At 40.1% G+C, this 24984-nt stretch overlaps 1 protein-coding gene across 6 annotated transcripts in view; it reads left to right on the top strand.

Moving 5' to 3' along the window:
* Positions 1–24984, top strand: part of CCSER2 (coiled-coil serine rich protein 2) — a 140044-nt gene that overhangs the window by 82581 nt on the left and 32479 nt on the right. For all 6 annotated transcript variants that reach the window (XM_007533922.3, XM_060193588.1, XM_060193592.1 and 3 more), the window contains 2 exons: positions 15582–15777; positions 22739–22822. In XM_007533922.3, coding sequence (XP_007533984.1) covers positions 15582–15777; positions 22739–22822 — 280 coding nt within the window. The remainder of the gene's footprint in view (positions 1–15581; positions 15778–22738; positions 22823–24984) is intronic.

Genomic DNA, 24984 nt, shown 5'->3' with positions numbered 1-24984 from the left:
CCTGCAGGTGGGGAGCAGGGGCCTCGAACCGGGGTCATTACGCCAGTCCTTGCGCTTTGCGCCACATATGTTTAACGCGCTGCACTACCGCCCCACCCCCACCTTTTTTTTTAAATGAAAGGAATATCAAAGAGTTGGCATTTATCTTGAATATGTTATAAAAATGGTTTTCATTGATAATTAAGGTTTTGCTTCTTTCATCTTTGATGATTGGTTATAAGAAGGTAGGCTTAAGACCAACTTAAAAAATTAAAAGTCCAACTAAAATTGAACCACCATTAATATCAGATAATATTTATTTACCTATTTAAGAAATATTAATGTAAAAATCTATATGTTGAGCTGTATGTCAAATTCTCCCCATGTGCACTTAACCCACAGCACCACTACCCAGCCCCTATATGTTAAATTCTTAGTTTATAGGGACCAGGTGGTGGCACACCTGGTTGAGTGTACATGTTACAATGCACAGGGAACCAGGTTTGAGCCCTCAGTCCCCACCTGCAGGGGGAAAACTTTGCAAGTGGTGAAGCAGGGCTTCAGGTGTCTCTCTGTCTCTCTCCTTTTATCACCCCCTTCCTTCTTGATTTCTGGCTGTCTCTATCCAATAAATAAATATATACAAAACTTTTAAAAAAACTTAGCTTGTGAAGAATTTTTGAGGAGTAAAAATTGTGGATTAGTAGTGCAATTTGTTTGAGAAGAATGAGAAATATTATACAGTATATGAAACCACCAGTTAGGTGGAAGAGTCATTTCCCTCTTCCATTCCATACAACAAGCATCAAATATTTCCTGCTCCTAGATGCTCAGAGTCTGGGGGAGGAAAAGTAATGCAGGTAGTTAAGAGTTAGTCTGAGTATGGTGTAGTGATAGGCACATGAATAGGGTGACATACTGCAGGGATATATAGCAACTGGGTCCCACCTGGATTGTGATGTATAAAGCTTGAAGTTACTATGGAATTGCTAAATATGACTTTAGTTTTTTCAGAGTTGTTGTTTCTGTAGAATATGTATTTATATGGAAAAACAGAATTTTTAGTGAACTACTCAGGTCATAGCTGATTTAGAAAAATGTACATATACATATATACATATACATATATATATATATAATCTGTCTGTTAGACAGCAAAACTATCTGTGCTTTTTTAAGAGAGAAGGTGGCAAATTTCAAAAACTAGATTAAGTATCCCAAAATGAATGAAACTACATGGAGTCAGGCATGCCTATCCTTGGGGATGATCAAGATGAGCTTGATTGGTAACATTTTCTAAAAAAAAAAAAAAAACTAGTTCTTAGATATTAACATCAGAAAGATTCTTTGGTCATGTGAGTGTGGGAATGAGTAAGTAAGCAAAGTTAAACAAGCTTTTATTTCTTTTTCTTGATTGGAGGGAGTAATGGTTTATGGTTGACAGTAAAATACAATAGTTGGTCCATGTGTCACATTTCTCAGTTTTCCACATAACACTCTAACCCCCCACCTAGGTTCTCCTCCACCATCATGTTCCAGGACCTGAACACTCTCCCTCCCCCCTGCCCCAACTCCAGAGTCCTTTACTTTAGTTCAATACACCAACTCCAGTCCAAGTTCTGCTTTGTGTTTCCCTTCTGTTCTTATCTTTATACTTCTGTCTGAAACTTTTATTTTTTAAATAGAGAATTCCACAGTGCCTTTATAAAGATCTATGGTTTTCCAAAAAGTTGTATAACTATTTCCTAAAATGTTTAACTACAAATCCTTTCTTTTTTTAATTTTTATTATTTTTATTTATTTATTGGATAGACACAGAAATCAAGAATGAAGGGGGATATAGGGAAAGAAACCGAGACACCTACTTCACCACTCGTGAAGCTTTCCCCCTGCAGATGGGGACCAGAGACTTGAACCTGGATCCTTATGCACTGTACCATGTGCACTCAACCAGGTGGGCCACTGCCAGGCCCCACCACAAATCCTTTCTACAAAGTATATTTTTAGAAAGCATTTCTTAATGGACCACATGGCGATCTTTAGAGAAAAAGGGACAGCAATCTTGGGTTTGTTAATCTGACTCAGTACAGAACATCGAAGTATGTGGCAGAGGCACACTGATTTATGATGAATGATTACGAGTTAATCATTTATTAATTACTTCAAGTTTTGGTGTGGTTGTATTAGATTTATCTCATCCAAGGGCCTGGTGCACCTGGTTGAGCACACGTTACAAGGACGTGGGTTTGAGTCTCCAGACCCCACCTGCAAGGGAAAATCTTTGTGAGTGGTAAAGAAGTGTTGTAGGTATATCTCTCTCTCTCTCTTATCACTCCCTCCCCTCTTGGTTTCTGGGTGTGTCTATCTAGTAAATAAAGATAGTAATAAAAAAAATCTCATTCAGTTTAAATCTTAACTAGTGTAACCATAAACTATTATTTTTTCTCTTTGATTTAGTAAGGAATAGGTGGACTAACCCTGGGACCTTTTTAATATTGGTAATATCCCTCATTCCATTTTATAACTTCTTGACTTTGGCTTCCTTTCCTGTCTTTCACTCCCCTATTTTCAGTTTTCAGTTAATTATAGGGTAGTGTCTTATTCAGAACTCAGTGGTTTAAGACCACTAATGTACATATATATATATATATATATATATATATATATATATATATATATATATATATCAAAGAGAAATGGAGAGAGGAGGGGAAGACAGAGAGGGGGAGAGAAAGACAGACACCTGCAGACCTGCTTCACCACCTGTGAAGCATTCCCCTGCAGGTGTGGAGTTGGGGGTTTGAACCGGGATCTTTACACCAGTCCTTGCTCTTCCCCCAGCATGTGCTTAACCCGTTGTGCTACCTCCCGACTCCTATGTACTTTTTTTTTAAGTCACAGTACTGTGTGTGTTTTTTTGTTTGTTTGTTTTTGTTTTTGCCTACAGGATTATTGCTGGGACTTGGTGCCTGCACTATGAATCCACTACTCCTGGAGGCCAATTCCCCCCGCCTATTTTTGTTGCCCATGTTATTGCTATTGTTGGATAGGACAGAGAGAAATGGAGGGTGGGAGAAAGAGAGGGTGAAAGAAAGATAGATACCTGCAGATCTGCTTCACAACTTGTGAAGCAACCCCTCCTGCAGGTGGGGAGCCTGGAAATCAAACCAGTATCCTTACACCAGTCCTTGCGTTTTGTGCCATGTGTGCTTAACCTGATGCGCTATTGCAGGCCCCAATACTGTGTTTTTCTTTCATCTTTTCTTTCACTTTTCTTCTTACATATCCACCTCCCCCAACCTTCTACTGTCCTACATGGAGTTTTATACCAATAAGTTTGTGTTCTATAACTTTAAATATATTTTCATTTATTTATTGGATAGAAGAGAGAAATCAAGAGGGGATGTAGAGATGGAGAGGGAGAGAGACAGAGACACCTGCAGACCTTCACTTGTGAAGCATCCCTGCTGCAGGTGAGGACCAGGAGCTTGAACCCAGGTCCTGTGTATTGTAATATGTGTTCTCAACTGGGGCGCTGCTATCTGGCCCTTAAAACTTTTTAATCCAGTTCTCCCTTGATGGGTATTTAGGTTACTTCTATGTTTTGGCTATTGAACGTAGGGTTACATATATCCTTTCAGATTAGTGTTTATATGTCTTTTGGCTATATGCCTGGGAGTACTGCAGCATCATAAGGTATTTTCATTTAAAAAATGAAGTATTCTTAAGTCTCTTGAGGTTTGGGCCTTTTGGCTATATGGCCTTCTCTGCTGGTTCTGACTCCAGCTCACAAAAACATTGACTTGGGGCACTTCTATTGATTGTAGTTTTGTTACAATCCTGTCTGACTCACCTGCTACCAACATGATTTATTTATTAATTTTTAAATGTTATCATCCTTTAAAATTTTTTTTTTATTTATAAAAAGGAAACATTGACTAAACCATAGGATAAGAGGGGTACAACTCCACACAGTTCCCACCACCAGAAATCTGTATCCCATCCCCTCCCCTGATAGCTTTCCCATTCTTTTTTTTTTTTTTATTTTTATTTTAGGAGGGGTACAACTCCACACAATTCCCACCGCCCAATCACCATATCCCACCCCCTCCCCCGATAGCTTTCCCATTCTCTATCCCTCTGGGAGCATGGACCCAGGGTCATTGAGGGTTGCAGAAGGTAGAAGGTCTGGCTTCTGTAATTGCTTCCTCGCTGAACATGGGCGTTGACTGGTCGGTCCATACTCCCAGTCTGCCTCTCTCTTTCCCTAGTAGGATGGGTCTCTGGGGAAGCTGAGCTCCAGGACACATTGGTGGTGTCTTCAATCCAGGGAAGTCTGGCCGGCATCCTGATGACACCTGGAACCTGGTGACTAAAAAGAGAGTTAACATACAAAGCCAAACAAATTGTTGAGCAATCGTGAACCCAAAGCTTGGAAAAGTGGAGAGGAAGTATTAGGGAGGTACTCACTGCAAACTCTAGTATACTTCTGCTTTCTTACTTTGGTGCCATACTCCAAGCTCAATTTCTGCTTTGCGTTTCTACTTTTTTTTTTTTTTACATGCATAACATTCCCCAGATTCCCATTTAGCAATACAACCCCCACTATTTCATTCATCATTTTTCATGGACCTGTATTCTTCCCACCCACCCACCCACCCCAGAGTCTTTTACTTTGGTGTAATACTCCAATTCCATTTCAGGTTCGACTTGTGTTTTCTTTTCTAATCTTGTTTTTCAACTTCGGCCTGAAAGTGAGATCATCCCATATTCATCCTTCTGTTTCTGACTTATTTCACTCAACATGATTTTTTCAAGGTCCATCCAAGATCGGCTGAAAACGGTGAAGTCACCATTTTTTACAGCTGAGTAGTATTCCATTGTGTATATAGACCACAACTTGCTCAGCCACTCATCTGTTGTTGGACACCTGGGTTGCTTCCAGGTTTTGGCTATTACAAATTGTGCTGCCAAGAACATATGTGTACACAGATCTTTTTGGATGGATGTGTTGGGTTCCTTAGGATATATCCCCAGGAGGGGAATTGCAGGGTCATAGGGTAGGTCCATTTCTAGCCTTCTGAGAGTTCTCCAGACTGTTCTCCACAGAGGTTGGACCAATTGACATTCCCACCAGCAGTGTAGGAGGGTTCCTTTGACCCCACACCCTCTCCAGCATTTGCTGCTGTTACCTTTTCTGATGTGTGACATTCTCACAGGAGTGAAGTGATATCTCATTGTTGTCTTGATTTGCATTTCTCTGACAATGAGAGACTTGGAGCATTTTTTCATGTGTTTCTCAGCCTTTTGGATCTCTTCTGTGGTGAATATTCTGTCCAATTCCTCCCCCCATTTTTGGATGGGGTTATTTGTTGTCTTGTTGTTGAGTCTGGTAAGCTCTTTATATATGTTGGTTATTAAACTCTTATCTGATGTATGGCATGTAAAGATCTTCTCCCATTCTGTGAGGGGTCTCTTGATTTGGGTAGTGGTTTCTTTTGCTGTGAAGAAGCTTTTTAATTTGATGTAGTCCCATAGGTTTATACTTGCCTTAGTCTTCCTTGTAATTGGATTCGTTTCATTGAAAATGTCTTTAAAATTTATGCAGAAAAAAGTTCTTCCAATATTTTCCTCTAAGTATCTGATAGTTTCTGGTCTAACATCCAAGTCCTTGATCCACTTGGAATTTACTTTTGTATTTGGTGAAATACAGTGATTCAGCTTCATTCTTCTGCATGTTTCAACCCATTGTTTCCAACACCATTTGTTGAAGAGACTCTGCTTTCCCCATGTAATAGTCTGGGCCCCTTTGTCAAAGATTAGATGTCCATAGGTGTGGGGCCTCATTTCTGGGCTCTCAATTCTATTCCACTGGTCAGTGTGTCTGTTCATGTTCCAGTACCAAGCAGTTTTGATGACAATGGCCCTATAATATAGTTTGAGATCTGGCAGTGTGATGCCTCTGGTTCTGTTCTTTTTTCTCAAGATTGTTTTGGCAATTCTAGGTCTTTTCTGGTTCCAGATAAACATTTGTAGCATTTGTTCTATTCTCCTAAAAAATGTGCTTGGGATCTTGATGGGGATAGCATTAAATTTGTAGATGGCTCTGGGTAATATATTCATTTTGATGATGTTAATTCTTCCAACCCATGAGCATGGAATATCTTTCCATTTCTTTGTGTCTTTTTCAATTTCTTTGAGTAGTGACTCATAATTTTCAGTATACAAGTCTTTCACTTCTTTGGTTAGGTTTACTCCTAGATATTTTATTGTTTTTGTTGCTATAGAAAAAGGAACTGATTTCTGGATTTCAATTTCTTCTAACTTAGTGTTTGCATAGAGGAATGCCACTGACTTTTGAATGTTAATTTTATAACCTGACACATTACTGTATTGCCTGATGATTTCCAAAAGCTTCTTGCTAGATTCCTTAGGTTTTTCCATGTATACTATCATGTCATCTGCAAATAAGGAGAGTTTGACTTCTTCTCTTCCAATCTGTATTCCTTTAATTCCTTGCTCCTGCCTGATTGCTATGGCAAGAACTTCCAACACTATGTTGAATAGTAATGGTGATAGTGGGCAGCCCTGTCTAGTACCTGATCTGAGGGGAAATGCTTCCAGTTTTTCACCATTGAGTATGATGTTGGCTGTAGGTTTGCTATATATAGACTCCACTATCTTCAGGAATTTTCCATCTATTCCTATTTTTTGTAGTGTTTTGATCATAAAGGGATGTTGTATTTTGTCAAAGGCTTTCTCTGCATCTATTGATATGGCCATGTGGTTTTTGGTCTTGCTTTTGTTGATGTGGTGGATCACATTGATTGATTTACGTATATTAAACCAACCTTGCATGCCTGGGATAAACCCCACTTGGTCATGATGGACAATCTTTTTGATATACTGCTGTATCCGGTTGGCTAGAATTTTGTTCAATATTTTCGCATCTATGTTCATCAGAGATATTGGTCTGTAGTTTTCTTTTTTGGTTGTGTCCCTGTCTGCTTTTGGTATCAGGGTGATGTTGGCTTCATAGAAGCTGGCAGGGAGTATTCCAGTGTCTTCAATCTTCTGGAAGACTTTTAAAAGTAGAGGTATTAGTTCTTCTTTGAAAGTTTTGTAGAATTCATTTGTAAAACCATCTGGTCCAGGACTTTTATTTTTGGGAAGATTTTTGATAACTGTTTCAATTTCATTAGCTGTGATGGGCCTGTTCATGTTATCCACTTCCTCTTTACTTAGTTTTGGAAGTTGGTAGGTATCTAGGAAATCATTCATTTCTTCCAGGTTCTCTAACTTGGTGGCATATAGTTGTTCATAGAAGCCTCGCAATGATATGTTGAATTTCTGCAGTGTCTCTTGTGATATCTCCTCTTTCATTTACTATCCGATTTATTTGGGTCTTCTCCCTTTTTTGTTTTGTGAGTCTGGCTAAAGGTTTGTCGATTTTGTTTACTCTTTCGAAGAACCAACATTTACTTTCATTGATCTTTTGTATGGTTTTCCTATTCTCAATGTTATTTATTTCTGCCCTAACTTTAGTAATTTCTGTCCTTCTGGTTGCTTTAGGGTTCCTTTGTTGTTCTTCTTCTAGGTCTTTAAGATGTGCAATCAGGCTGTTTATTTGTGCCTTTTCTTGTTTCCTAATGTGTGCTTGTATAGCTATGAACTTCCCTCTTAGGACTGCTTTAGCTGTGTCCCAAATATTTTGATAGCTTGTGTCTTCATTTTCATTGAACTCTCGAAACATTTTGATTTCTTCCTTGATTTCCTCTTGGACCCAGAAGTTGTTAAGAAGTGTACTGTTGAGCTTCCACATTTTGGCACTGTTACTAATCTTTGGTTGATTGTTAAGTGTTAGTTTAATTCCACTGTGGTCTGAGAAGATGCTTGGGATGATTTCAGTGCTCTTGAATAGGCTGATGCTGTCTTTGTGGCCTAACATATGGTCTATCCTTGAGAATGATCCATGTGGATTTGAGTAAAATGTGTATTCCAGTTTCTTGGGATGAATGACTCTGAAAATGTCCAATAGTTCTAGTTTATCTATCTCTTCATTTAGCTCCCTTATGTCTTTACTGATTTTCTGCCTGGATGATCTGTCAAGTTGAGATAGTGGGGTGTTGAAGTCCCCTACTATGATTGTGTTACTGTTAATATATTGCTGTAGCTCTTTCAGTAGAAGTTTGATGTATTTAGATGGCTTCTCATTGGGTGCATAGATATTAATAATTGTTAAGTCCTCTTGATTGACTGATCCTCTGAGCATTAAGTAGTGTCCATTCCTATCTTTTTTAATTTTATCTATTTTAAAGTCTATCATGTCAGATATGAGAATAGCTGTTCCTGCCCTTTTTTGTGGGCCATTGGCTTGAATGATAGTTTTCCATCCTTTCACTTTAAGTCTGTGTTTGTCTTGTTGCATTAGGTGAGTTTCCTGTAGACAACATATTGTTGGGTTGTGTTTTCTGATCCATCTTCCTACTCTGTGTCTTTTAATAGGTGAATTCAGGCCATTCACATTTATTGATATCAAAGATTGAAGATATTTTAACGCCATTCTTGTAGAGTTTTAGAGTGTTTTGATATATGTTCTATTTGTGGTGGTCTGGTTGTTTATAGGAAACCTGTCAGAACTTCTTTCAAGGCAGGCTTGGTGATGGTTGCTTCCTTCAACTGTTGCTTGTCTGAGAAGGTTTTGATGCTTCCATCTAGTCTGAATGACAATCTAGCAGGATATAGTATTCTTGGCTGAAAGCCTTTCTCATTGAGCACTCGATAGATATCTTGCCATTCTCTTCTGGCCTGTAGTGTTTGTATGGAGAAGTCCGCTGCTAATCTTATGGGTTTTCCTTTGTAGGTGACTCTTTGTTTTTCTCTTGCAGCCTTGAGGATCCTTTCTTTATCCTTATTCCTTTCCAATCTAAGTATGACATGTCTTGGTGTCTTTCGGTCTGGGTTAATTCTGTTTGGGACCCTCTGGGCTTCTTGAATCTTTATGTCTTTGGTGTTGTCTAGACTAGAGAAATTTTCAGCTATTATGGCCTGGAGAACGCTTTCTTCCTCCCCTTCTCTTTCTTCCTCTGGTAAGCCAATAGTGCGAATATTGTTTCTTTTGAAGTCATCCCATAGGACTCTGTTGTTGTTTTCAGCATCTCTTAATCTCTTTTTGAGATCTCTTACTTCTTTTTTAGTTGTCTCTAATTCATCCTCAATCTTGCTAATTCTGTCTTCAGCCTCATTGATTCTATTCTCTCTGCCCTCTATTGCTTTCTGGAGTTCATCTATTTTGTTGCCCTGCTCTGATACTGTTTTAGCTTGTTCAGCTAGTTGCCTTCTTAGCTCAGCAATTTCAGCTTTCAGCTCTCTAATAACCATGCGATTATTAGAATTTTCTTCCATATTCTCATTTGTTGTTCCTGCAGTTCTGATTACAATTTTTTCAAATTCTTTACTCACTCCTGTTATTATTTCCTTAGCTAATGTTTGGATGTTGAACTCGTTGTTTTGTGCTTCGCCCTCTGGAGGACTTTTAGCTGGACTCTTGTCCTGGTTCGAGTCTCCATTATTTTTTCTTGTTGTTTTAACCATTTTATATAAGTTAACAGTTTTTTCAATCCCTGAGTTGGAGTTCAGTGGTGTAAAAGCCTTTTTTTTTTCCCCTGTAGGCTATGGTAGCCTGAGGGCTTTTAAACTATCAATAGGCTTCTTGGCTTAATCAATGACTCCTGACCAAGAGATAAAGCAGGGTGTGGCAGAGATAATCCAGTGGTTATGCAAAGAGACTTTCACAGCCCTTCAGCTATGCCACCGAGGTATAGGTCTTCTCCTGAGTTTCCAGGTTAGATCTCTGTGCCCTGGTGTCCCTCCCTGTTGCTGCTCCAGATTCTGAGGGTAGTAGCAATGGAGACTCAGAGTTGTACTTGGTGAGTCTCTGGGGAGTCCTTTCCTCCCTTCAGCTGTCCCCTTGTTGGTGGAGCAGACTGGAGGTGGTGTCTCCACTGACAAACTGTCGAACTGTTAGCAGTCACTTAATCTCTCCTTAGGCCCCTCTCTCCTCTCTGTCACCAGCCACGCGTGTTTGTACTCACGGGTGATTTACTGGGTTTCTGTGGTCATTCTAGTCCTGTCTTGTTTCGGTCCGGGTGGTCTCCTTTGGTATTCCTAGTTGATCCGGGAGAGGAGAGGAGAGGAGAGAAAGCGATCTGCTGCTCGTAGCTCCGCCTCCGGAAGTCGAATCCTCAGCTTTCCCATTCTTTAATCCTCTGGGAGTATGGACCCAAGGTCATTGTGGGATACAGAAGGTGGAAGGTCTGCCTTCTATAGTTGCTTCCCCACTGAGCATGGGCATTGACAGGTTGATCCATACTCCCAGCCTGTCTCTCTTTCTCTAGTGGGGAAGTGCTCTGGGGAAGCGGAACTCCAGGACACATTGGTGGGGTTGTCTGTCCAGGGAAGTCTGGTCGGCATCTTACTAGCATTTGGAACCTGGTGGCTGAAAAGAGAGTTAACATACAAAGCCAAACAAATAGTTGACCAATCATGGACTGGAATAGTGCAAATGAAGAGTTGGGGGGGGGGGGGTCCTCCATTTTGTAGATAGTTAGTAGGCATATTTTAGCTCTATTCTGAAGGGCCTGTGACTATACGAGCTTTTTCTATTTTTTCTTTTTCTTTTTTCTCCTGAGCCTGAAATCTGATATGCAGGTAGATCCAAGTTATTGTCTGGGGAGATGATGTCATGGCTGGAAAAAGGACCAGAAAGCTGGATCAAGGAAGAGAGTAGCTCCCTAATATGGGAAAGGGGTATAAATATTGTTGACTGTAAGCCCCATTGATTTGATGTGATCTGGGGGCCATATTCAGCTTAGAAGCCGATGGTGTCCCTGGTTTCAGCACCAAAAAAAAAAAAAAAGGAAGAAGCCTATGGTGACCTCTGCATCTCTCTAGATTTGACCTCACATTCTGTGGTCATCAGTAGGAACATTCCAAGCTGCCCAAACATCAACCCATCTTCCTCAGGTATAGTATAGAGTATGTTGTCCATCCTACCTTCGGAGGATAGAACACTCTACCATTGTTGATCCAAGTTGAGGGCAAGGTCCTATAGGGGCCCACAAAGGGGTCTATTGTGTTGTTCCTGATAGTAATGACCGGTAACAACGGAGAGAGGGATTTATTTGAGGTCTAGGCCCATCATGTCTGTTTGGGAATCTCCAACTCCCCGATTAGGGCCCCAGCTGATGGGGTGGCCTGATAGTGACTAAAGAGTCATGGTTAAAGTATGCCAGTCTCTTGTCCTTATTCAGCTTTTGCAGTCCTTGCTTTGATAAGGTTAGCTTTGGAGTGAGTGAGAGAACTGTAATAGGAAATAGGTGAGGGAAGGTATCTAAGTCTAATTAGACACAATTTCATTATGAACTTTATGCTGACTCACTACAGACTATTGTGTATTTTTGCTTTCAGGTATATATTTTGCCCTAATTTATGGATACATGTGAACCTATGCTTTATCTTACGGGACCTGGTCTATATCTAGGTTTTGGGACTTTGTTAGGAAGTGAACCTCCTGGAATGCAATTAGAGAATCCTATGAAAGAAAAGGTCTCAACTGAGTAATGAGGATGAAGGGTTGACATTCCATATGCCTGACATCTCTAGACACAGTCTGAAGTGAAGCATGCTGAGGTGGTTCTCATTGCGCTGACTTTTTTTTTTTTTTTTTTTTTAGCCTCCAGGGTTATTGCTAGGGCTCAGTGATGGCACTACAAATCCACTGCCTCTGGTGGCCATTTTTTCCATATTGTTGGATAGGACAGAAAAATTGAGAGAGAGGGAGAGAAAGATACTTGCAGACTTGCTTCATCATTTGTGAAGCTAACCCCCTGCAGGTGGGGAGCTGAGGGCTCGAACCTGGATTCTTACACAGGTCCTTGCATTTAGTAATTAATGTGCTTAATCAGGTGTGCCACCTCATATAACTTATTTAATTAACTCTTTAGATTTATAACAAAGTAGGCACATTCTCTATAAACGAGTTTTTTTTTTTTTTTTTTTAATCTAAGAATAACAGTTTTACGGTCCTCTCTGCAGTCTGGGTGCTGCAGAGGTGTCCAGGCTTGAACTGGATCCATGTCATAACATAGCAGGCCCCTCTCTGGTAAGCTGTCTTATTAACTATTCTCTCCTAGCATGAAGGGTAGTTTGACTTGATGCAGAATCCTTGTGTGATATTCTTATCACATTTAGATTTATGTGTCTTCTCACAACAAATTATTTGCTAGTCTTATAGAGTGTATCTTCTACATAAGTTACATTTTCTTAATGTAAGTTTGATAATCTGTTTTTTCCTTTCGTTTTTGACAGTTTAACTATGATTTTTTTTTTTAATCAGTCAGGTTTTGGAGTTTAACTCATGGCTAGACAGCATTTTTCTTAGACATCTTGAACCAGTCAGTCGCCCAGCTTTTGCTAAGGGACTCTGTGTATTTAGTGTTCTGATCTGCCTGCAACAGCCTGGTCAGCAGTTTCCAGCTTTGCCTTTTCTTTCCATTTTGCTCCAAGATTCCAGGTCAAGTGAGAGATTAAGGCCTTCACAGAATGTCTTTTTGCACACACATCCCTACATATGTGCGTGGCCTCCACGCCTGGGAATATTTGGTTTTTCTTTTTCTTTTCTCCTCTCTCCCCGTTCCTTCCTTCCTTCCTTCCTTCCTTCCTTCCTTCCTTCCTTCCTTTCTTTCTTTCTTTCTTTCTTTCTTTTTTACTTGTTTACTTTTATCTTTATTTATTGGATAGAGAAAGCAAGAAAACAAGTGGGATAGGGTTGGTAGAGGGGATGAGAGACACCTGCAACTCTTCTTCACCACTGTAAAGCTTTCCCCCTACAGGTGGAGACCAGGGGCTCGAACCCAGGTCCTAGCACATTGTGACATGTGCGCTCAACCAGGTGCGCCACCACCCAATCCCAATATTTGGTATTTCAACATCTTCTGTGGACATCATATCTTCTGGCTTACCTCTTATGTTTTTTAATTACCTTGACTATTCCAACTGGTATCACCAGTTTTTTTCTCCTGAATTTGAGTAATTCTCTTGCTTAAAAGTAGCTTATTTCCCTGAGTGAACCCAGAAATAAGTCAAGCAAAATAATTTGAGAATGGACCTTTTCTAGAAGGTGCCAGATAGGTCAGGTAGTAGTAGTTCTTTAGAAATGACACTTTTGAAGAGTTCCAGACAGAGTTTATTTTCTATCCGGCCTCTTAGTGTTTGCTGAGTTTCACAGCTACCTTGCTTGTAAGCCTTTTCTTTCAAGCTACAACAAAACTAAGGAGAGAGGTAGGACAATGAAATAACCACAGAGCTTTCTGGTCTCTCTAAAATGCAGTTAGTTTCGTGGGATCAGGTGGTGGCATACCTGGTTAAGGACTTAAATTTTAGTGATCAAGAACCTGAGTTCGAGCCCCCAGTTCCCACTTGCGGGGGGTAATCTTCATGACTGGTGAAGCAGGGAAGCAGGTGTCTCTTTGTCTCCTCTCTCTGCCATCTCTCTGTCTCTGTCCAAAAATAAATAAATTAAAATATTTTTAAAAATAAAAGAAAATTTTAGTTTGCATACCAGTATAAATTACCTGTCAACTTGTTATAGTTTCTAGTAAATCCTCTTCTATTTCTTGTTTCTCTTTCTGTTGTTTATATATTATATAAAGTATAACTCTATATAATATATCAAATATATATTATATATGTTTGATAGAGACAGCCAGAAATTGAAAGGGAAGGGGGTTATAGAGAGGAATAGAGACAGAGAAACATCTGCAGCACTGCTTCACCACTTACAAAGCTTTCCCCCTGCAGGTGGGGACCAGGGGCTTGAAGCTAAGTTCTTATGCATTGTAGCATATGCACTCAACCAGGTGCACCACCACCCGGCCCCTGTTCTTTATATTTCTTTTTGTTACTGAATTTGTGCTTCCTATCTTGGGAAGTGGTTGTCACATTGCATTTTGAATTCTGTTCTCATGTCTAAAATACATTGTTTTCTTGGAATGTGAGATCTCAGAATCTCTGATGTTTCTGCTTAATTTTTTCTAATGCTATTATTTTTATGAAAATAACCATTGTTAAACTACTGTTCTGTGACCCTAAATTTATGATATAGTGCAAATTAAGGGAAACTATATATGTATCACTTGTAATTAAATTACAAGCCCTTTGAAAGCAGCTACTGCTTACTGATTTTCTCTTTTGTTGCTGAGGCCAGGGTTTTACCACTCTGAGTCAAGTTGTTCAAACAGACAAAGAAAGACGAAAGGAGAGAGGAGATACCACAGCACCAAAGTTTCCTTCCGTGCAGTGAGGGTCAGGATTGAACTTGGGCATGGTGCATGACAAACTTGGAACATTATCCATGTGAGCTATCTTCTCAGCCTCTGACTAATGTCTTCTATTGTCTGCAGAGATAATCTGAGTTAAAACCTCAGGGGGCTGGAGAGATAGCTCACCAGGTATGGTACATGCCTTGCCAGGTATATAGGTTCCAGCCTTAGCAATCAATACTGGGAGTACCACAGCACCAGGGGACGATGTGGAGGAAGAGAGGCAGAGAGACACAGGAAGCACTACTCCACTCCCCATGAAGCTTCCCTTCTGCAGGTAGTGACAGAGGACTTGAACCCAAGTCCTTGTACTTGTGCCTGGTAATATGTGCACTCTACTGGGTAGCCACCCCGTGTCTCCTCACTGTAAAAGCAGAAGAACAAATAATAGTTCATCTCTCTTACTTGTCTTCTGGTGCTTCAAGGAACAGGACTCCCCAAGTGTGTCCATAGTGGGAACTGATGTGGGTAGTGTAGTGAAAAGCTAAAATCATGCAGAGTAGACAGTGAAGAAAAGAAGTATAGTTTTCCATGCAACCCTCCCCCTACATCTTGTGGGTTTTGTTCCTGTTCTTATTCTTTTTTTTGCCTCCAGACTTATTGCTGGGGCTCCGTGCCTGCACTATGAATCCAATGCTCCTGGAGGCTATTTTTCCATTTTGTTGCCCTTGTACTTGTTATTGTTGTCATAGCTGTTGTTGTTGGATAGGACAGAGAGAAATCGAGAGAGGAGGGGAAGACAGAGCAGAGGAGAGAAAGATAGACATCTGCAGACCTGCTTCACTACTTGGGGGCTCGAGCCAGGATCCTTACACCAGCCCTTGCACTTTGCACCATATGTGCTTAACTTGTTGCGCTACCGCCCAGCCCCACCCCCCACCCCACACCCGTTCTTATTCTTAAGGAATAGTGCTTATCCAGTCAATGTGTAAAAAGAGGCAGAATGTGCAAAAGACTATAGCCAATTCACATTTTCAGTAGAAACAACTTAGTGTCCACTAGCATGCAAAGATAAGAAACTGTATATAAATGATAACAGTCCTAAATCATTTCTGAATAAAGTGGTAAAACATTCCATTTTTGAAGTATGCAAAAGTCAGGGGTTTTGCCACGTTACAGGATTTTTAATAAGCGTTGCTATAGTTGCAATATTTCTATTAGCATGATTTCATCTGGAAATGATAGTTTATATTTTTTCATCCAACTTCCTTTTTCTTCCAGAGGCTCTCCCTACAGAGACTCTCCATTGAGTCATTTTGAAAGCTATGGAGGGACCCCCTTTTTTCCGATGCAGAAGATGTTTGTAGATGTACCTGAAAACACAGTTGTGTTGGATGAGATGACCCTCCGGCACATGGTCCAAGATTGCACTGCAGTAAAAACTCAGCTTCTGAAGCTGAAACGCCTGCTACGTCAAGTGAGTACTAGTGAATGCTTGTAGCTGATATTCTGTTTTGCAAGGCATATTTATTTACATGCCATTAAATAAACAGATCTGCGGCTTGGGAAGTGCACTGTGAGTAGAATAGACTTGCATGCATCATGTCCTGTGTTTGAGTTCTCTGGCACTGCAGATGCCAGAGGAATGATCTGGTGCCCACCTCCTAACCTCTCCCTCACAAAATTGAATAATAAGTATTTAAATAAAGTTATTTGGGTTTCTAAAGTTTTTCTCTCCCCCCAGTGGAGGCAAGAGTTCATACATGGTTTATTTTTATTTTTAGCTTTTTACTATTGTGCAAGCACGTGTGTGTGTGTGTGTGTGTGTGTGTGTGTGTGTGTGTGTGTGTGTAGAGAGAGAGACTGGGAAACTGTGTGTGTGTGTGTGTATGTGTGTGTGTGTGTGTGTGTGTGTGTGTGTGTGTGTGTGTGTGTGTGGAGAGAGAGAGACTGGGAGACTGTGTGTGTGTGTGTGAGTGTGTGTGTGTAGAGAGAGAGAGAGACTGGGAGACTGTGTGTGTGTGTGTGTGTGTGTGTGTGTGTGTAGAGAGAGAGAGAGACTGGGAGACTATAGCACTGTCGCTGTATTTGTAGTGCTTCCCCTGATGTGACACTTCAGTGTGGTACCGGAGTTCAGATCTGGAGCTTTGCACATCGTAAGGTTCCCGCTTTACCCGGCGACTGTCTCCAGGTTGCCTAACATCCATTTGGAGTTTTTTTTTTTTTTTTTTTTTTTTTTTTAGAAAAGCTTGTAAATAGTATATAAGCAAATTTGTAAGATGAGAAAAGATAAGGTTTTTCATGATGGCCTCACTACAGTACTAACATTTATGAACTGTTGGTTCATACTTGGTACACCAGTTTCTCTGTTCATGCTACGTCATTTTTGTGGTAGCTATATTGTAAAGTTGTTGAAAGAATCAGAAATAATAGTTGTAAATTGAATGATCTATACCTGAGATAGCAGGAATTCAGTCATTAGTGGCTGCTACCGTATTTCACAAAGGTTGAATAAGGAATTTTACTTTCATGATTATTGTCATATAGTTTTATTTTTGTTTGAAACCATAAAGTTTCATCTCCCTCATTTTCTCATTTTATTCGTTTGTTGAGAAAATCTAGATTCATAGTAGTGATGTGATATATGTAAATATACAGGATTGGCTGATGTTAGAACTTGACTTGATTTAATATTATTTTCTGTCTTGAGAAGGCCATAGACATTACAAACAATAAGGAGCAAAATATTAATTAAATAGTGAAAATTTTCTTTATTTTAAATCTTTTTCTACTTGTCTTTTCTAAACTAATCAAATTTGGTTAAAATTGATAAAGAAAGAAATAGATACTTTGCTTACTTCTCTTTCTGAGTTACCTTATTCAAGATTATATGTGCAGACTTTCTGAGTCGGAACCCAGACTTCCTACTGGGCCATCAGAATCAGTCATGACTTGTGTTCACTAAGGCTAAATGAAGTGGTGATAGTGACTAGTGCAAAAACTTCCTAAAGCTATGCTGATTGTTTTATGTTACTTGATTGGGCAAATCTCTGGACTATTTGTCTCCGTTTTTTTTACTATTTGACAGCCCTTGGAAAATAAACTAAGCTGGAAACGAGATAATGGAGGGTCCTTTTAAAAAAAAAAAGTAATTTAATACTAATTTATAAACATATGAGATAACGTGGGTACAATTCTGCACCATTCCCACCACCAGAGTTCTGTGTCCCCATTCCCCCCATTGGAAATTGCAGTAGTTCTCCCAAGGCCACAGATATGGGTTGACTATTATTTCTATAACTATCTATATTTATATGTATATGCTTTTTTTTCAATTCTTGGACTCTTTTTAAAATTATTTTTATTATCTTTATTTACTGGATAGAGATAACTAAAAATTGAGAGGGAAGTGAGAGGGAGAGAAACACAGAGATACCTACAGCACTGCTTCACCATTCACAAAGCTTTCCCTCTGTTTGTGGGGACCAGGGGCTCGAACCCAGGTCCTTGCACATGTTAACATGTATACTCAACCATGTGTGCCACCACCCAGCCCACTTCTTGAACTCCTCTTAAAATAGAAAGAGATGTTAAAATAATTGTCCAGATATAAAGCTTACAACAGTCTGTGGTAATCAGTACATTTAATAATATAAATTTTATACAGCTTCCCTTTTAAAATAGCAACAAAAATTTAAGATACAGAATAAATTCAAAGATTGTCTTTCTAATACAATACGTATAAGAATTTAAAAAGTTATATAGAAACATGTAAGTGAAGATACTTGTAATGCTCATAAAAGTACTTGTCCTAAATATGTTCAAATCACTTTAGCTCTAAAATACATACTGAAAAACCAGGGCTTATACTACTATATTTTTAAAATTCTCTCAAATTCAGCATGAATACTTAGATTTAAAATGCCCTGCATGGATTAACACCATCACACAGACATTATTTTCACTGTATGTTCTCTAGTTTTTGTGATGTTATTGCTCAACTACCTGCCTTTGTATTGAGCAGAAAGTCCACTCTGCTCCTCTGTCCCACTTTCTCGGTGCAGCTTGTGATTGTGTTGTAACTTTTTGAGACACAAGGCAGCTTTGTTGACCTCACTGATGGTGCTTGTCAACAGGGACTGGGCAGTGCTGCCAGCCTTGTTAGTCATTTCAAGTGTCCATGCCCATTGCAGCTGCCCTGGACCTCCTAGGAAAACCCCAGTTTTTACAAGTCCATGGCCAACCCACCTGGGTAAGCTGGAGTTGCTGTAGCATTTCCCAACAAGTTAATATGGAGAAAAGTCATATTATTAGAACAAGTTTGCTTTTATATTTGTTAAAAAGAAGGAGAAGATGGCTTGTTGACTGTAATCCTCAGTACAAGGTTGACACCTCATGGACTGTAGTCTGCAGCAATTCCAGGTGCTCATAGGGGGAAAGAGAGGCACTGAAGTAGAGCTGGAACTCTCAGGCCCTCTGGGAGAACAGGCTGATAGTTTGGTAAAGGGCAAGATACAGTGACACTTCCGTTGTGGAGATGTACTCTTGTGACAGCAGTTCTGTTCCCTTGATAATGCAGTACTGATTGAATACCCCCACCATCACCCCCCAAAAAAACCTGGTAAAAATATAAAGTCTTATCTAGCTTTTGAGTCTTTAAGTAAAGCAATAATTATACAGAGTTAATTTACCTTACTTGCATTCAGAATTCAGAAAAGCATTCCAGAATACTTGGACTACCACTTAACTATGAATTACTGTGTGTGTGTGCGCGTGTGCATGAGTAAACAGGCACGTGCAATGGTGTTTTATAATCATGTTAATTTTGCACCTTTGCACTTTACAACATGCAGGATGCAAAATGCTTAGAAAATTGCCCAGCACTGATCAGTCAGTGTCAACTTAGTATGTGTAAAGTATTATCATTGAATGTGTGATGGCTCTTAGCATTTTTCAAGAAGAAAGTATTCACTGTCCATTTCATGATTTTAAAAAAAGTCCTTCTTATCCTCAGCTTCTCTCAAGACATTCTCTGGTTTTGAATTGCTTACTTCATCTTAGTTTAGATTTAACAGAGTATACAATATAGCCTAGTGTCAAAGTTACTTGTAGGGTAAGGTGGCCTTAGTAATTTAATTGGAGATTATATTCGTTGTCTTTTAGCTCTTTGATTATAGATTTTTCTTTTTCTTTTTTTCTTTTTTCTTTCTTTTTTTTACCAGAGCATCACTCAGCTCTGGCTTATGCTGTGCAGGAGATTGAACCTGAGACTTTGGAGCCTCAGGCATGAGAATCTCTTTGCATAACCATTATGCTCTCTACCCCTGCACGATTACAGATTTTTCAAATTCTCTTTTTAATGCTGTCAGGTTTTATTTCAGTCTCTTCATGTTATTTTGTAAGGTGTGTAAATGTTTATGATGAGTATATCTTTTGTGCTGTTCCATATATATATATATGTATTATATATTATATATATTATATATTGTAATATATAATACATATTATATATATATAATTTTCCCTTTTGTTGCCCTTGTTGCTTTTTATTGTTGTTGTAGTTATTGTTGTTGTTATTGATGTCATTGCTGTTAGATAGGACTGAGAGAAATGGAGAGAGGAGGGGAAGACAGGGGGGAGAGAAAGATAGACACCTGCAGACCTGCTTCACCACCTGTGAAGCGACTCCCCAGCAGGTGGGGAGCCAAGGGCTCAAACCGGGATCCTTATGGTGGTCCTTTGCTGCACTTTGCACCACTTGCGCTTAACCTGCTACGCTACCACCTGACTCCCTGTGCTGTCCCTCTTATTGCTTGTTAGACTTCAACCTCATTCATACTTTATAGCTCTTCTTCTTCTAGCGTTTGCCCTTCTTCCGTAGCCAGTCAGCAGTGTCAGGTTGAGCCAGATGTAAAGTTTCGAGACCTCCTTTGAATCTGGAGAGGTGGCAGTCATTGACTATTTGGGTCATAGTCTGTCTGTAGCCGCAGGGGCAATTCGGGTCGTCTCTGGCTCCCCAGCGATGGAACATAGCGGCGCACCGGCCATGGCCTGTTCGATAGCGATTGAGGAGGGCCCAATCATGATGTGCTAGGTCAAAGCCGGGTTGACGCTTGCAGGGGTCTGTGATGAGGTGTTTGTTCTTTACCTCAGCTGACTGCCAACTCTGTTTCCAAGAGACTGGAACAGAGAAGTTCAGTGTAGGCGTAGGGGACCAGATTGGGTGACGAGACGTCAAGCGTTGGACAGGGTGGGCGAAGATATCCGCGTATATTGGCAGGTCCGGTCGAGCATAGACGTGGGAAATGAACTTAGATGATGCCGCATCCCGACGAATATCTGGCGGGGCGGTGTTGCTAAGAACTGGCAGCCATGGAACCGGGGTGGAACGGATGGTTCCAGAAATTATCCTCATGGAGGAATATAATTTGGAATCGACCAAGTGGACTTGGGGGCTACGGAACCATACTGGGGCACAGTATTCTGCAGTGGAATAGCATAATGCCAGAGATGATGATCGTAGTGTGGAAGCGCTGGCGCCCCATGAGGAGCTGGCCAGTCTTGCAATGATGTTATTCTTCGCACCCACCTTTGCTGCAGTTTTTATGAGATGTTTGTGAAATGACAGAGTGCGATCGAGAGTAACGCCAAGATAGACTGGCTGGGCTTCATGCCGGATTCTTGTACCGCCAAGCTGCACATTAAGCTTACGCGAGGCCGAGGCATGGTGTAGATAGAAAACAGATGATACCGTTTTTGCAGTGCTAGGGATTAGTCACCATTTTTTACAGTAATCAGATATCAGAGACATGTCTTTCGTGTTTCCTCGAGGATGTCGAACTTGGATGCCTGAGTTGCACAGCAGATGTCATCGGCGTAGCTCTAATTTTACCTGTCTCCTGTATTATGCTAATTCTTTATTTTCCCCATTGTTGACAGTTTATTTTTCATATATTCATTTTCTAAACCTGAGTAGCAAAGTACCACAACTTGAAAGGAGCATAATGACAGAAAGTGTATTCTCTGTCACTCTGGAATTCTGAAGCCAGGGTCCTCAGGACCTTGTTCTCCTAGAAAGCTGCAGCAGAGGAGCCTTCCTTGCCTCCAGTGTCTGGTGTTAGCTGGCAGCTATGAGCCTTCCTTTGACCTCTGCCTCTGTCTCTGCATGATCTTTACTCTCTTGTGTCTGTCTAGATTTCTTTTGACGCTTATCAGTTGCCGTGTTTATAATTCTCATCCTAACTCTCTATGATCTGAACTCACTTACATAAGAAGAGACTTTTTCTAAATAAGGTTATATGTGAATTTCTAGGAGGACATAATTCAACTCTATTGAGGCATATTTTACATGCTGTCAAATTCAGCCTTTGTATTATACAGTTCTGAGTCTTGACAAAGGCAGCATACACTTGTGCAGCTGTGATGTAAGCCAGTACTCAGAATTATTTTCTTACAGTCTCTATATACATTGCTAGCTCCTGGAAACCACTGTTTTATGTAGATTTGCCTTTGCAAGACGATCATTTAAGTACTTTCTCTTTTTTCACCTGTCATAATGTATTTCAAATTCATGCGTGTATTTCTGCTAATTCATGTGTCAGTAATTTCTCCTCCTTATTCTTTATATTACTGAGTAGTGTGCATATACCTTATGCACACCTTAGTTTGTCTCTTTACTAATTGAAGGATATTTGGTTTTTCCACTTTTAGTTATCAATAAAGCTACTATAAACATCCATGCATAAGTTTTATGTGACCATGTTTTTCATTTCTCTTGGATAAATAATTTGGTGTAGGGGTTGCTGGGTTATCTGTTAATATTTTTTAGCTTTTAAAAAAAAAACTGCTGAACAGTTTTACAAAGTGGTCACTTGATTTTGTATGTCCAGTGATGATTTATAGTTTTTCTAAAGGGCTAAAATTCTGCTATTAAAGGCAGATTTGTTTTTAATAGATCACATTTTTGATATGTTTTAAGAATCTTTTATCCCAATTCAGGTCCAGAAGGATTTTCTGTGTTTACTTAGAGAAGTCTTGTAATTTTTTGCTTAGCATTTAGGTCCAAGGGCCAGACAGTGGCATACTTGGTTAATTATAAACAGTACAGTGCACAAGGATGCAAGTTCAGGCCTAGAAAGGAGTTTTGTTTTTTTTCTCTCTCTCTTTTCTCCAACAGAGACAGAAGTGACACAGAAAAACACACATGCACACACACAGCACTGGAGCTGCCTTCAATGCAGTGTGGGTTGGATTCAAATCTGGGTTGCACAAGAGAACATGGTTGAAGTGAGCTGTTTTGCTGGCCCCGGAAGGAGATTTTTAAATATTGTACTTTTTTTTTTTTGCCATGGTAGGACTTAGAGTAAATGCAGTCTGAATTAAAGGGCTAGATTTACTTTCTTTGTTAATCTCATGTCTTCCTTTTTTCCTTGTACCAGCATGATGGGAGTGGTTCATTGCAGGATATTCAGCTGTCACTGCCGTCCAGTCCAGAGCCAGACGATGGGGACCATGTTTACAAGGTACTGCCAGAAAGTCATGAATTGCATAAGATACTTCTTTGCTGTTAAAGTTATAAAATTACAGCAGTTGAACTGCTCAGTAGTAAATATATTAAAGTCTGCAACTGTGCTTGCTCTAATCAAGTTTTTAAAATTTTTTTATTATCTTTATTTATTTGTTGGATAGACACAGCCAGAAATTGAGAAGGTTATAGAGAGGGGCGAGAGACACCTGTAATACTGCTTCACCACTCATGAAGCTTTCCCCTGCAGGTGGGGACCAAGGGCTCAAACACAGGTCCTTGTGCCTGTAACATGTACCCTCAACCAGGTGCACCACCACCCAGCCCCTAAAACAATTTTTTTTCTTTTATTTAAAGTCTTCAGATTCATTGTTGGGGCTTGGTGCCTGAATGATGACTCCACTGTTCCTAGTCATCTTTTTTGTAAATAATTTTCACGATCAGTTTATTTTTAGTTGAAACAAGGTGTGAAGTAGACTCGCAGTGTAATTTACTGAGTCTAGTTACTGGATTTGGGTGTTTATCCCTATGTAGTTTCTTTCCATGTGTAGAAGCTTTTTATTTTATTTTTTTTCTTTCTAATCTTTATTAAGTAGGACAGAGAGAAATTAAGAGAGGAGAGGGAGAGAAAAAGAGAGACATCTGCAACCCTGCTTTGCAGACCACATGTGAAGTGTACCTTCCCTGCAGGAGGGGGGTGGGGGGCTCAAAGCCAGGTCCTTGCATTTGGTAATGTGTGTTTTTAACTGGGTGTGCCACTACCTGGCCCCAATAATTTTTTATATGATTTGTTGAATGGAAAAACAATTTAGTAGGATTTGAACATAATTCACAGTCCTATGAAGGATTAGACTTGTGTGAGAGAAAATTTATACAGGTCAAGGAAGTGTAGTGGCTGGAATAATGGAATAGTAGTAAACAGTGGACTAGCTTTATGGCAGTGACGTTCTGTACTTGGAATCTTAACTGGATCCCTGCTTAACTTTAAAATCTAAAATTTCCCGGGGCTGGGCCATAGCGCAGCGGGTTAAATGCACATGGTGCCAAGCGCAAAGCTGGGCGTAAGGATCCCGGTTTGAGCCCCCAGCTTCCCACCTGCAGGGAGATCACTTAACAGGTGGTGAAGCAGGTCTGCAGGTGTCTGTCTTTCTCTCCCCCTCTCTGTCTTCCCCTTCTCTCTCCATTTCTCTATTCTATCCAACAACAACGACAATAATAACAACAACAATAAACAAGGGCAACAAAAGGAGAAAAAATAGCCTCCAGGAGCAGTGGATTCGTAGTGCAGGCACTGAGCCCCAACAATAACTCAGAGGCAAAAAAAAAAAAATCTAAAATTTTCATTCAACACCATTAGAAATTTCTTTTTTCTTTTTCTAAGATTTGTTTATTTTATTTATTATTGGATAGAGACAGAGAAATTGAAATGGGAGAGAAAGAGACAGAGAGACACCTGCAGCCTTGTTCACTACTCGTGGAGCTTTCCCTCTACAGGTGAGGACCAGGGGTTTGAACCTGGATCCTTGCACACTGTGGTGTGTGCACTTAGCCAAGTGTGCCACCACCTGGCCCCCTGAAATTTCTTACAGGATTTCCAGGGTATCTTCTCTTTGATTTGGCTTAGCAGCTCTCAGCTCTCAGGGAGAGGAGAGTCTCTGTCACCTTGTATTTCTTTTTTTTTTTTTTATTCCCTTTTGTTGCCCTTGTTGTTTTATTGTTGTAGTTATTATTGTTGTTGTCATTGTTGGATAGGACAGAGAGAAATGGAGAGAGGAGGGGAAGACAGAGAGGAGGAGAGAAAGATAGACACCTGCAGACCTGCTTCACCGTCTGTGAAGCGACTCCCCTGCAGGTGGGGAGCTGGGGTTCGAACCGGGATCCTTATGCCGGTCCTTGTGCTTTGCGCCACCTGCGCTTAGCCCGCTGCACTACAGCCCGACTCCAGCACACTTGTATTTCTGCTGACATCTGACCCACCCATGAAATAACTCTGCTTTTAATTTTACTGTTGTAGGGACAAAAAAGTAATAATTTTACTATTGATTTCTGCTATTGTGCCCTTTATTCCCTGTAACAGGAGACTCTGAAATATCCTTTGAAACTGAGATAGAGTTTCTGTTTGTTGGTTTATCTGACTAGATGACCTGTGTAAAAGGGGGA

This window comes from Erinaceus europaeus, chromosome 1 (assembly GCF_950295315.1).
Source record: "Erinaceus europaeus chromosome 1, mEriEur2.1, whole genome shotgun sequence".
Lineage (NCBI taxonomy): Eukaryota > Metazoa > Chordata > Mammalia > Eulipotyphla > Erinaceidae > Erinaceus > Erinaceus europaeus.
Note: the sequence above shows the minus strand (reverse complement) of the source record. Positions and strands in the feature narration are given on the sequence as shown.